Source organism: Eleutherodactylus coqui, chromosome 13 (assembly GCF_035609145.1).
Source record: "Eleutherodactylus coqui strain aEleCoq1 chromosome 13, aEleCoq1.hap1, whole genome shotgun sequence".
NCBI lineage: Eukaryota > Metazoa > Chordata > Amphibia > Anura > Eleutherodactylidae > Eleutherodactylus > Eleutherodactylus coqui.
Genome location: NC_089849.1, coordinates 20,436,343 through 20,449,421, shown reverse-complemented (window position 1 = coordinate 20,449,421; position 13,079 = coordinate 20,436,343). Strand labels below are relative to the sequence as shown.

General features: G+C 43.1%; 1 protein-coding gene across 3 annotated transcripts in view; it reads left to right on the top strand.

Moving 5' to 3' along the window:
• Positions 1-12,324, top strand: part of ZNF831 (zinc finger protein 831) — a 45,205-nt gene extending 32,881 nt beyond the window's left edge. For all 3 annotated transcript variants that reach the window (XM_066586443.1, XM_066586441.1, XM_066586442.1), the window contains exons 5-6: positions 6,287-6,390; positions 9,753-12,324. In XM_066586443.1, coding sequence (XP_066442540.1) covers positions 6,287-6,390; positions 9,753-10,385 — 737 coding nt within the window. In that variant the 3' untranslated portion in view covers positions 10,386-12,324. The remainder of the gene's footprint in view (positions 1-6,286; positions 6,391-9,752) is intronic.
• The last annotated feature ends 755 nt before the right edge of the window (positions 12,325-13,079 follow it).

Below are 13,079 nucleotides of genomic sequence, written 5' to 3'. Positions count from 1 at the left end.
TTTAAGTAGATAAACACATTAAGGGGGAAACATTTGCTTCTTCTTAATTGAGTCATTGGGTTTATGTAATGAGTTTCTTTATCATTGGCCTCCCAAGCTAAGCTTGTCATGTACGGGGTTAGGATATATGTAGCTGATGTCTGCCTTTTAAAAGACTGCAGCCGTGCTCTGAACCCGTTAGAGACAGCCTATACGCCTTTTAAATGGGCTACCTTCTGATGAAAGCCCATCACCTATAGCAGGAGCTCAGCTGTCAGAAGTCAGCAAGTTCCGTTGTTTAACCCTTTAGATGACATGGTCAGTGTAAGTGCAGCATCTAAAAAGGCTTCCGGAAGGAGCTTCCTCTGTCACCATTGGTCCCACGTCATGAAGTTGTGAGGTTCCAATAAGTTGCTGAAGGTCTAACAATGGCCTCCAGATCAGCTATCTACTTTGACCTATGAGGCCACACATTTAAACTGCTTTCTAAATAGTATTCATATGTCTGAACCATGAGGAAGTCTATGGCAAGTGGAATATATGAAGATTTGTATCATCCCATGTATTATACCCCTTAGAATTGTTCTATAGCCATTCTTTGAAGATTCCTATCCATTTCCAGTATAGGATCTGCTCATTCCCGGGGAAACATATGTGCTGCAGTTGTGGCTAAATTAGGTAAAAGCTTAGTCAAAAGCCTTGGGGGATCAAAGAGTACAACAGAAAATGTAACCGAGACAGAATGATATATGTAAAAATGACTTAAAGAGCTATTCCGGGAAGAACCTAACAAAAAAAATAATAAAAATACAGACGTGTAGTGATAATGATAAGTTATAAACCCAATTTTTCATAAATTTTATATTGCTTTCTTATTACGTAATAGCCCTACTCTGTTGCTGGCTCTCATTTACTTCAAAGTAAGTTATTTTGGCACAGGAGGAGTTTTTCTAAAAGATTTATATTAAAGAGTAAGTTAAAGGCGTTGTCCAACTGTAAACTATTGATGGCCTATCTCAGGATAGGTCATCGAAAGTAAGTTGCTGGGGGACCGTCGAACAGCACCTCCGTCAATCAGCTGTTTGCTGGCTGGAATGCTCATGTGATTATCTGATTTCTGCAGTGATCTGACAGCTCCATTCTCTCTGCAGTGGTCTGGGCTGGTATTGCAGTGAAATTTCCCATTTATTTAAAAGGGAGCTTGGTCTGAAATATCAAGCATCACCGGTGCAATGGGAATAGGGCTGTCTGCTTCCTGCAAAAATCAGATCATGCATGGGTACCAGCCCAGAGAACAGCTGATCAGTGGTAGACAAGGACCCTGCTAATGAGCTATCCCAATCTCCTCTGCTCTCCTGTAGCAAGTAGAGGATTGCCTCCTTTTACTGTTAGCTGGTCTGCCCCCCCCCCTCCTCTTGCACCCGAGGCACATGCCCCTCCTGCCCCCTCCCAGCTACACTCAGGCTCTAAAGCATGTTTCCCATTTAGCAGTTCATATGCAGATATAATGTACATCATTTTGTTGGTTACCTCTGGAAACAATCAGCAAGTGTATCAATGGAAACAATCAGCAAGTGTATCTCATGAAACTACTTTACAATGCCTAATGAAAAGGCTACAAAAACTGTCTAGGAAGGTTTGCAATAGTCCCAAGATTACTTGGAGTGTAAAGTTGCATTACGAGACAGATTTTTCAGCAATTTGCACATAACTCCAAGTCAGCATGTAGTCTAAGCCTTTACACAGCCTTCACTATGCGGTCTCCTATGATACTGTGTAAGTAATTGTAAGCAGGAGGCATTGTGCATTATATCATGCAGCTATAGTGACATGACAACATTATAGCAATACAGCTAACCCCAAAACAGAATCTCAACGATACAATGTCACATTCTTTATAAAGTGGAAGGATCATGGTTTGCAAAATGCTCCTAACATCGGATGAATTTTGGGGATACTCTACATATGGTCTATAATGTAAATAACCCAGGTTGATTTTGTATTGACGCCTCTCATCTGAAGTCTGGTGCAGTGGCGTATTTGGCCACTTGTGTACAACTTATTTCACACTGATGGTGCTGTAGGATATTTTCTACTACCTGGGAATATTTTTGGGCCAGTTGCAAAAATTTTGCGTCGTTTTAGGAACCGTAGTACACGTCAAAATCAGTGTATGTAACAGGCTACAGAAGGGTAGGATTGGTCCACCAGAGCATTCTCCACTGGGCCAAGCTCCTGGTATGATAATGTGCCCCAAATGTCTAGCAGAAGACATTTCTAGGTGACTTTGCAACCATTCAGGTACCACTAGGGTCTATGGATGATTCATAAATAAGCTATTAGATCTTATTACATGTGCAATGATAAAAACGAAGATTACAATGCAAATAAGTGTTGATGAGTTCATGATTTCATCAGGTGGACCTAAGTAATCTGGGTCCAACACTAGGTTATATTTGTACGATGATCTTCTTCCATCAGAATGCAATAAGTCATGGTGTTCACCAAAACTTGCAGTCAACAACAGTTGTGCAAGATTTTGGACTAGAAAAAGCTTCCACCATGTGTTCCAAGACTAGAGATACTCTTATGCCTTAGTCTTCAGTCACCTCTAGGCATAACGAAAATCTGTCATGTCTGTGTCTACCGTAACTGAGTGCACCCAACTCAACACCAACACGCAGGTCATTGAGCAGATGCTTACAGCTATGAGTGAAGGTCAGTAGTACTGACGAATAGCTGAACTAATTAAGAGATTGCTGGAGAAACACATGCAAGAGTGTGATGCTAAGCTACTTAGACAGTTCAAGAGGGTGGGATCTGGTCCACACCATGAAACATCTGCATGGATGGCAGATCTCCAGAGCCAAGTGCACTGAGACAGAGGGGACAAGTTCATCTGATGTGAGTCTGTTGGACACAGGGGCCTCTGTTCTGGGGCATTTGGTAGCCAAGTAGATGGATCTTCTTTGCTATGAGCCACTTTTGGTAAAAAACAAAGAGTAACATGAATCACTCTCAATGATAGTTGAGCATTTCATGGTGCATGTTTTCAGATCTGTTTCTTGTTGTCTAATGAGGAACCTATTCTTATAAATGGAAATGAGCAGTTTTTTATATTAAAGGGGTTGTCCCGCGCCGAAACGGGTTTTTTTTTTTTCAACCCCCCCCCCGTTCGGCGCGAGACAACCCCGATGCAGGGACGTACAGAAAGCTTACCGGAGCGCTTACCTTAATCCCCGCGCTCCGGTGACTTCTATACTTACCTGTGAAGATGGCCGCCGGAATCCTCTTCCTCCGTGGACCGCAGCTCTTCTGTGCGGTCCATTGCCGATTCCAGCCTCCTGATTGGCTGGAATCGGCACGTGACGGGGCGGAGCTACACGGAGCCTGCATTCTGCACGAGCGGCTCCATTGAAGAGAGCAGAAGACCAGGACTGCGCAAGCGCGGCTAATTTGGCCATCGGAGGGCGAAAATTAGTCGGCACCATGGAGACGAGGACGCCAGCAACGGAGCAGGTAAGTATAAAACTTTTGATAACTTCTGTATGGCTCATAATTAATGCACAATGTACATTACAAAGTGCATTAATATGGCCATACAGAAGTGTATAGACCCACTTGCTGCCGCGGGACAACCCCTTTAATAGTTAAAGGGGCTTACCAAGATCTAAAGTAGTCTCCTATTCACAGGGAAGGGAATAATTTTATGATCAGTAGGGACTTAGTGGTCCCTGCATGGAAATCACACATACGCACCACTGTTCATTCAGTGCTGGAAATACCTGAGTACGAGGATTTAGCAATCTCTGGCGTTCTCATTGAAATGAATGGAATGGTGGCACACAAGCACATCCTCCGCTCCATTCATGCGGAGACTGATGGGATCCCCCTTCTCAGGATGAGCGATTGGATCCCTACTGATCATTAAGTTATCCCCTATCTTGTGGATAGGGGATAACTTTAGATCTTGGTACAACCTCTTTAGGTATCCTACAAAGTTTTGTATCATCAGCAATTAAAGGATTATTGTGAATGACATTCAGGTGAGGCCCTATGGGTTCTGCCCATGTGGGCTGAAAAATCCAGTTGTGTTCAGGGCAATTTCTACTTCCCTTCTATTCAAAGCTATGGGGGGATTTATTAAAATTAGTGCCAGAGAAAAGTGGAGCCATTGCCCATAGCAATCAATTGGATTGCTTTTTTAATTTTGTAATGGGTTTTTCAAAATTAATCACTGTAATCTGATAGGTTGCTATGAGCAACTGCACCACTTTTCACTTGAGTTAGCTTTGATATGTACTATAGATGTAGCCTGTGCAATAGGACTTGTAGAGAAGGAAGACCCAAGCTCAGGTTGGCCCTTTTGTCATTTCCAAATATGGACCAAGACACCAAGCAAGGATGCTGATCTCCAAAGGAACTCAAATTGTTAGAAATAAAGGGGGCATAAAATTTGTCAGGTCACGTTACCCATGTGTTAAAGGGGTTGCCTAGTTACAAACTATTGATGGGCTTATTTGCAAGATAGGCCATCAGTAGTAGATCATCAGGGTTCTGCTGCCCAGGATCCCTGCCAATCACCTGTTCTCTGGGCTAGTATCACTGGACTGATGTCTGCAGGAAGCAGACAGCTCTATTTCCGCTACAGTGGCTAGAGTTGGTATTACAGGCAAGGTTCCTATTGAAGTGAATGGGTGTAATACAAAGTCTGACCACTGCAGTGGGAACAGAGCTGTATGCTTCCTGCAGAAATCCCCTTCATGCATGAGCGCATTGGTCCAGCAATCAGTGAGGGACCCATGCAGTGGACACCTGTTGACCTACTATTGATGGACTATTCTAAGGATAGGCCATTATCAGTTTACAACTGGACATCCCCTTTAATAAGGGAATAGAGGCAAGCAAGCATTGGGCCCTCCATAACACAAATGAGGAATGTTTAGTGGTATACATCAGCACCAGAGTAGGGGCCCAACACTCCATGTACCCCTGTGCTCTTGGTAACAAACACTCATGTACAGGAGGAGGTTCCGGATGAACCGTGCTATAGGTTAGAGTGAGCAGAACCTTGGGGTAGTAAGATATGTAGGTTTCTGTTTTCGCGACTAGAAGCCAAGTCTCAAGAATCACAGGCAGTAATAATAAAAGGACACCATCTTGGCAATGGGGTTATCCCAAAATAACGCTGCAGGCAACAGACGTCTTTGTATTACAGATGTCGGGACGAGTGCAAAGAGTTTTATAACTTGTAAGAAGCTTTTATCTCTGTGGGGGACGTTCCAGTCTGCACGGAGGTCCACATGGGGAGAAAACCCTAAACTAGACGTAAACACCAAGGCTGGACGTGAAAATAAAAAGTACTAGAAGAAGATGCTTCTTCACATGAAAACACAATTAAAGTATTGGCAGGAGGATGAAATAGGCTCGGAGGCCTGTAAAGAGAATGGAAAAAACATGCCATCATCTGAGGAATGGAATATTAAAATTAAATTGTAGTTAAAGTCAAATATGCATAAAAACATCAACGTAAGCGGACGGGAGAGACGATATGGTGGTTATGTTTATTACATGAGGGGTTTGTGGGAATCACATAATAGATTTACATAATCTATGGTAATCCTTGTGGCTTCCTGGTGTGAATGCTACACCTAGCCCACCACCTTACCACAAGACCTGGCTACTACACTATGTCAATAAAATTACATAAGTCCATGTAAGGGGTGCAAGTCTTGGCCTGGTTAACCAACATCAGCAGTAAACAGTCTTTAGGTCCACTAGCATGGGATACCTACATCAGTTCTGTACCCTGCTGACCGGGCATGAAGTCCTGTCCGCATCATTGGATGGGAACGAAGGTATCGATAGACATTGGATCCACTACTCCATAACTCTTATCATGTACACCGAAGGCAAACCATCCGTAGGACACCGGATACAGCCCTGTAATACAAACACAGGAGAGACCCTTTTCTTCCTCCACCCACAGCGTAGCTGCTCTACCTACCACCGAATTCCAAAAACTTTCCGCTCCCGCTTTTCCGTACCATAACAAAAGACAAGACGGGCTTTAACATCAAAACCATAACAAACTAGACCCCTTTTATAATGCCACCACCTTAGCTAATCTTCACTTGTAGGTACAACCACATACAAATTGCAAATGGTCCATCTGGTTCCACCAGCTCAGCACCGATGACGTCAGCATCCTCTACCTCTTTCTACCACTCACATTATCTGCTGGTGGTTTTGTAACCAAAGTCCTTTGTCTTATTATTTACTAATCTGTCATCTTTCTCTCTTGCAGGGGATATATTACTGAGAACTACTAACTTTGAGCTTAGTGATAAGGAAGGCAGCAGCACCAGCACTCCTCAACCAGCATTTCAACCAGGAGACCTGGGCCAGGGGGTAAGAATTTGTTCAACGCTCATAATAGAGGAAAACAAGCGTGAATCCCAATGATCGTGAAGCTGGCTCCTGCACTTCCTCCCCTGTCCGCTGATGACAACGTCTGGCCTACCATCCAGTGTAACAGTCTGGACGATCAGACAGGGGTCTCCTGTTCATCAACTACTGGTGACCTATCCAGGGGACAGGTTTAGCCCAGACAACCCCTTTATGGAAACTGGAGGGGTTGTGCAGAATTAGAAAAACAAGGCTGATTCATTCCAAAAGCCACAAACACACCAGTGCACAGGGCATGGGTGGTACTGCAGCTCAGCTCCATTTACTCATTAGTCGAGTCGGAATACAACCCATGGACAGATAGGGTTCTGTTTTTGGAAAAAAAGCAGCCTTATTATTCTTTAATCTCGGACAACCTATTTAATATTGTATATTTTTAACAAACAAGATGAAATACTTCGTTAAAGGGTTTTTTCAGGACTGAAAAACAATTTTCTTGTCAGGCAATAATTGAATATTAAGAAATAAGACCAACTTACCTGTCAGACGTCCGGCCTCCAGCACAAGGGCCCGATCCCCACTGTTCTGATCCTAGAAGAAGCCACAGCAGCCATGAAGACTGTGGTTGGCTGAGCGGTCATGTGTGCAATAAACGACACATGACTTCTGCAACCTCTTCCGATATAGAGTGGTGGGGACCAGGACTCCTGCAGTAGACCGAGCAGACATCTCACAACAAGTATGCTTTATTTCTTAATGTTCAATTGTTGCCTGCCCATAGAATTTTTTCTGGCCCAGAAAATCCCTTTAAGATAGAAATTCGTAGATTGGGCCACGGAATATCTTGGTTTATGAGTCATAGAAGATATATGGATTCGCATTGTTTACTGCCCCACAGTGTTGTGTAGTATTCTAGAGGATCAGGAAGGGCTCTGTAAAGCAGTATTGGAGTTCAGGGTCACCCATGAGTTCTAGACCCCATCACTACCCTGTTTGGGAATGTTTTATTATTCCCAGGAATCCCAGTTAAAAAGAAAATGGCAAAAAACGTTCGTTAGAAGATAAATCCACAAGATGGTAAAGAGATTGCAATGTAACATTTAAATGGAATCTGTCAGCTGATATAAGCCGTATAAGCTAAGCTTATAGGCTCAAAGTAGCGGATATCCTGAGTGTGGGGATGTAAGTTTTATATGGTACCTAATTTGCCTGCTGTTCCCTCGACGGCAGCTATCAGATCTACTACTGAACGCTTCTGCCGAATACCAAAGCCCCATTTACATGCAATGATGAGCGTTCAAAATTTGTTCAAAAGATAGGGAGAATGACAGTTTGACCCATCATTTTGCATAAGCTGCTAATGGGCACTAATACCCATTAGCAGCTTATTACCTTCATTTGCATGGAAATGACATCCCTGAGCTGTATGCTGAGAACAGCAGGTGGTCTGTTATCTGCATACAGCCCCTTTGTTCTGCAGCGGGACTGCAGCTGAATACAATGTCACTACTGCTCCAGTGCAGGACACAGCGTGCAGTCCCTGCGATCAGCCGTCCAGGCAAACGATGGATTTTAAACTCAACTAAAAATCATCGTTTGGACGAAAAGCAAACGATGGTAGCATTTACATTTACAACGATTATTGCTCAAAAGACATCGTTTGAGGAAATTTTGAGCAAATTATAATTGTGTAAATGGGGTTTTAGTTGTGTGCCTAGAGTGAGTGGACTACTTAGCACACACCTATGTAGCCCACTCAATACTTTCAGCAGCAGGTTTTAGAGCTAACCATTGGAGGAATGGCAGGGATGTATAAAACTTACATCCCCGGACTCAAAGGGTCAGCTACTTTTGAGCCCATAAATGTAGCTTATAGGGATCAGAGTAGCAGGCAGAGTCACTCTAACCTATCGAGAGCTAAGTGGAAAAAAAATTGCTCATGTGTAGGGTGCCATTCAAAACAATAGGTTCATATTCGGAACGCACAAATCCCATGCAATTTTCTAGGCCGTGTGAAAATGGCCTTACTCATGTATGTTTCAAATGAGGGATCCCCTCTATTAACTCAGAATGCTATACTATGGGATTTGAAACTGGGTTCTATAAACCTAACAAACTTTTAAAGATTTATGAGAATTTTTAAGCCCTTCCACATGTAGGTCCATACTATGAATAATCCTACAATACTGAATAACAGGAAGGCTTGGGCCCCTATTCCTCACACATGCTGTGCACCTTCCGCAACCCACAGGTCTTTAACTACAAAAGATAATCAAGTGCATTCAAAATGTTCCAAAAAGCACATTCAGACCTTCCAGGAATCTATTGAACTATCAGGAAATTGGAAACAGTTTTTATGATGCATCATCCATCACTCTCATGGCTCTAAGAAAATAGAAGCTTCTCTTCGAAAATGTCTTGTTTAGTAAACCCATTCACTATACTGAAATAATAGAGAGAAAACCATCGTTCAGGATCTTCATCAATTAGCCAGAGCAGAGGGTGGCTGCAAAGGGAGTCTGGAGGAGCCAGCATGTCTGTGCGTTATATTGACAGCTCATTGATTCCAATGGAAAATGTGTAGTACCTAATTTGTCCTGTGGAAGCACTGCAGGGAAATTGAACCCTTGCTGGTGGATTCCCCTGCTGATTGCAGCAGATTTTGGTGGTACTAACGGCAAGATACCAAGTTTTAAAAAGCTACACTTTGTGTCAACAATCTTTTGCTGTGCTTACATTCTGCAACAGGTATAGTCCATAAAAAATGGACAATCCAATGAGATTTTCTTTAGGATACCTCCCCATACGGGGATTGAATGTTGGTGCAACTGTCACATTAGGTAGAGATATAGCCCCTTTTATCGCCGAATAAAGGGATGTTCCTATCTTAGCCAAACATGGCAGAGATGGAAAAGCCGCTGATTACAAAGTAACCGAGATGATGGAAATAGCCGAGCTCACATGAGCTATGTTGTTTCCTTCAGTAACTTCCATAACAATCAATGGGAGTTATGCTGTTTCCATAGCTCCTGGGTTATGGAAACAGTGTAACTCACTGTGCTACACTGTTTGCATAACACCCAATGACTTCTGTAGGAGTTATAGAAATGGAGTAGTGCAAGGCACTTGGCTATTTCTGCTCTTACGATCACACTTGGTCACCACATACAGGGTGGCCAGGGGGCAATGGGGGCTAGCTCTAAGTTAAGATAGAAGTGGGACTTGTACCTATCACACTTCTATGGCATATCCTGTGGATATGTCATAAACGTCTCAGTTGGGAATAACCCTTTAATGCATTTTTTCTTGATTTGTTGAGATGATTCTCGAAAACATCTTCTAAAAATCTTTCTTGCTTTTACCAGGATGAAGGTAACAGTCAAATGAATGAGGGTGCAATATCAACAACAACTGTAGTGTCGGAGCATTTGGTAATTGGGGAAGATAATCAAAGTCCTCGGCCTGTAGAAGAAACGGTCCATCTAGAAACTCCCCAATTGGCAACATTAATTTGGCAAAAGTCCTGCTCGAATGTTCTTCCGACAGGCAAAGAAATCCAACAACAGCAACATCAAAGAGGTTGTCCAGCCCAAAAACATGTCCGAAAGATACTCCACAGATCTAAGAAGATAGGGCATAGTTCAGGAGACGATGCTGTTGGGTCAACATCCAGGTTCTTATCTTCTGACTCCCAACCAAGAGTCCTTGTAGAAGCAAAGGACGGGACCCGAAGGTCATCCTTAGAAAACATACATTCACTTCATTCCTATACGGTACCAAATACAAGCAGTTCCGGGTCAACTCTGGGACCTGGGACTTTATTCTTAAGCCGGAAACTTCAATCAGAAGACCACAGAGAACCTTTAGACCTTGAACATCAAAGTCCTAAAATGCAGAAAAAGATTAACCTGGAGGTGATGAGGAAACAAACCCATGTAGAATATAGTGACTCCAGCAGTGACGACGAGGACCGACTGTACATAGAAATTCTTGAGTAGTTCCTTGCAGGTTACCTATGGACATGATAATGATGTTGGATTGCTATGATAGACTTGTATGGTGGACCAGGTTTTATGGGTCGGGTGGTTCGTTCTAGACAATACAGATGTGAAGTTTTGCTTTTTTTTGAAGAAGAAGGGCCTAACCTTATCACTAAACCTGGACTGAAGCCATCCCAAACATTGTAGAGTCATGTTTTACAGTTCTTGTCTGCATGCAGTGAAGACCAACATAATTAAGTCACCAATGATCACTTCACCAGGATTCACTATATTTTGCAAGATAGATCATGTGTTCAGTTTGCTTTCATATATACAGTGCCCATGGTGGGAGTGGGTTCATCCTTGCTTACTGTGATGCTTGTAGGGGTTGTCCAGTTAGAAAATCACTTTTTAAATTTAGGGCCAAATCATTTAAAACAACAAAACAAACAGGTTTTGCCCTTCGCAGCCCCGTTGATCCAGCATTGCAGCTCCACAATTCTCCTGGTCTCTGACAGCGAAAGTCAGGTGACTGCTGCTTGCGAATCAGAGGCCACAGCTCACTGTTTGTAACTCCTGGCATCATGGTGCCCGAGATGTGAATGCTGATGCCAGGAGAACAGGCGGTGATGCTGCAGCCTCTGATTGGTAGGCAGCAGTCACCTGACCTCCGCTGTCAATGCAGACCAGAAGAACAGCAGGGCTGCATTGCTGGATCGCTGGGGTTGAGATGGGGTAAGTACCTGTTTGTTTTGTTGTTTTAAAGGGATTGTACCAGAATTAAAAGTTATCCTCTACCCACAGAATATCCACAGGATAGAGGATAACTTACACTCAATGATTATCGCTCAGAATTTGTTCAAATGACCGCAAATGAGCGATAATTATTGCGTGTAAACGCTACTATCGTGCACTTTTCGTCTGAATGATGATTTTAAGGTGAACTTAAAATCCATTGTTCAGCTGCAGAGAGCTAAAGTATCTGTCAACAGGCTGCATGCTGGGAGTCAGAGGATTACATTGTATTCTGACAGTAGCCCATGCGAGAACAATTCAGCTGTGTGCAGAGCCCAGCCCACATGCTGTGCTCTGCAAACAGCTCCCGGAGGCCCTTTTTCATGCAAATGAAGATGATAATGTGTTAATGGACATTAGTGTCCATTAATACTTCATGCAAAATGTTCGCTAAAACTTTCATTCCTTTGAAAGATTATCTTCGCATGTAAATGGGCCTTAACTTGCTGATTGGTGGGGGTCTCGCTGCTAAGACCCCTGCCGATTTTGAGAGCAGAACTCCAATATTCTGCTCTCTTCTCTCACTATGAGGGTTGCTTGTACCTTTGCAGTGACGTCACTCCATTCATCTCAATATGATTGAAGAAAATACCCGCATGGGTGCTGCTCAGTATCTCGTCAGTCCCATCGAAAGTGAATGAAGCTCTGGTGTGCTTGTGTGACTAGCGCTTCATTCATTCTCCTCCTCACTTTGCGGGGTGCAGTAACCCTACAGTGAGGAGGATGTGGGGCATGGATCCTCCATTCTTGAGATCGGCCGGGATCTCAGCACAGTGTATTATAAGTTCTATTTGCGTAAAGCTAGGAATCCCCTTTAAGTGTATTTAATTCAAAGCTTTTACTGCTTTGTTTTCTGGAGCTTTGTGTTACATTCTGTATCCGGGACCCCACTGGCTGCATGACATTACGCTGCATCTCGTGGTTCTGGCGTTCAATGCTTTATTTTACATTGTCGTTACGGCCGTCTTGTATTCCCGATCTGTTGATGCTTGACAATCAGTGTATGATACGCACACCACGTGTATAGAGAAAGCATTAAAGTTGCTGTTTGTTAATTTAACTGGATTTTGCACAGATTTCAGACAATCTCTTGATGCTCAGTTTTGTAATTTTGTGTGTTTGAGTATCAAAATTGATATATTCCTATTAAAGTGAATCTCTGTGACCCTCCTCATGTTAATCATTGTAGTCTAATGGAAATCAGCCTGTTTTTACATGTAGAAGGAAATCTGAACAAACTGACCTTCAGTGTAAAGCATGGGGGATAATCAGAGCAGGAATCTGAGTTTGTAAAGAAACAGGATGTGAACTTAGACTACAGCAAACTCCAATAGACAACGTGACTGGGATACAGTCATTGATCATCGATGCAGCCGTTTTAGGGAGTGAAAAAGTGGACAGTTTGGAGGTACGAAATGACCTGAAAGTACCTACTTCAAAGTATATTACTGCCAAACATCAAATAACAATGCTTTCTGATTGATTTGTGTGCAGTATCCCACTTGTTTGTACAGACGTTTGTGCTTCAGAGCTGCTCTTCCTACTGTCAGCTGAAACAGAAAGGCCATTTTAGAAGCTGTGGAGAACAGTCTTTGGTCACACAGTCACCTAAGGTAAAGCTGTAGTTTTTGTTTGCCCTGGAGTGTGTTTAAATACCCTTGTCAAGGTGGAGGGATTTCTTGCTACTGTTCCTCCAGCATTGAGCATCCGACCGTCCCCACCAGTTCCCTTGGCTATACTCTGTACAAGCGGACACATTGCACAGGCACTTCTCTCTTTTCTTAAGTCCATCTTCTTCTGCTACCCCATATTTTTCACTCTGGTCTCCCTCCTTATTTCATAGAATGGTAGAGTTGGAAGTGACCTCCAGGATCATCTAGTCAAACCCCCTGCTCAATGCAGGATATAGTTATATGT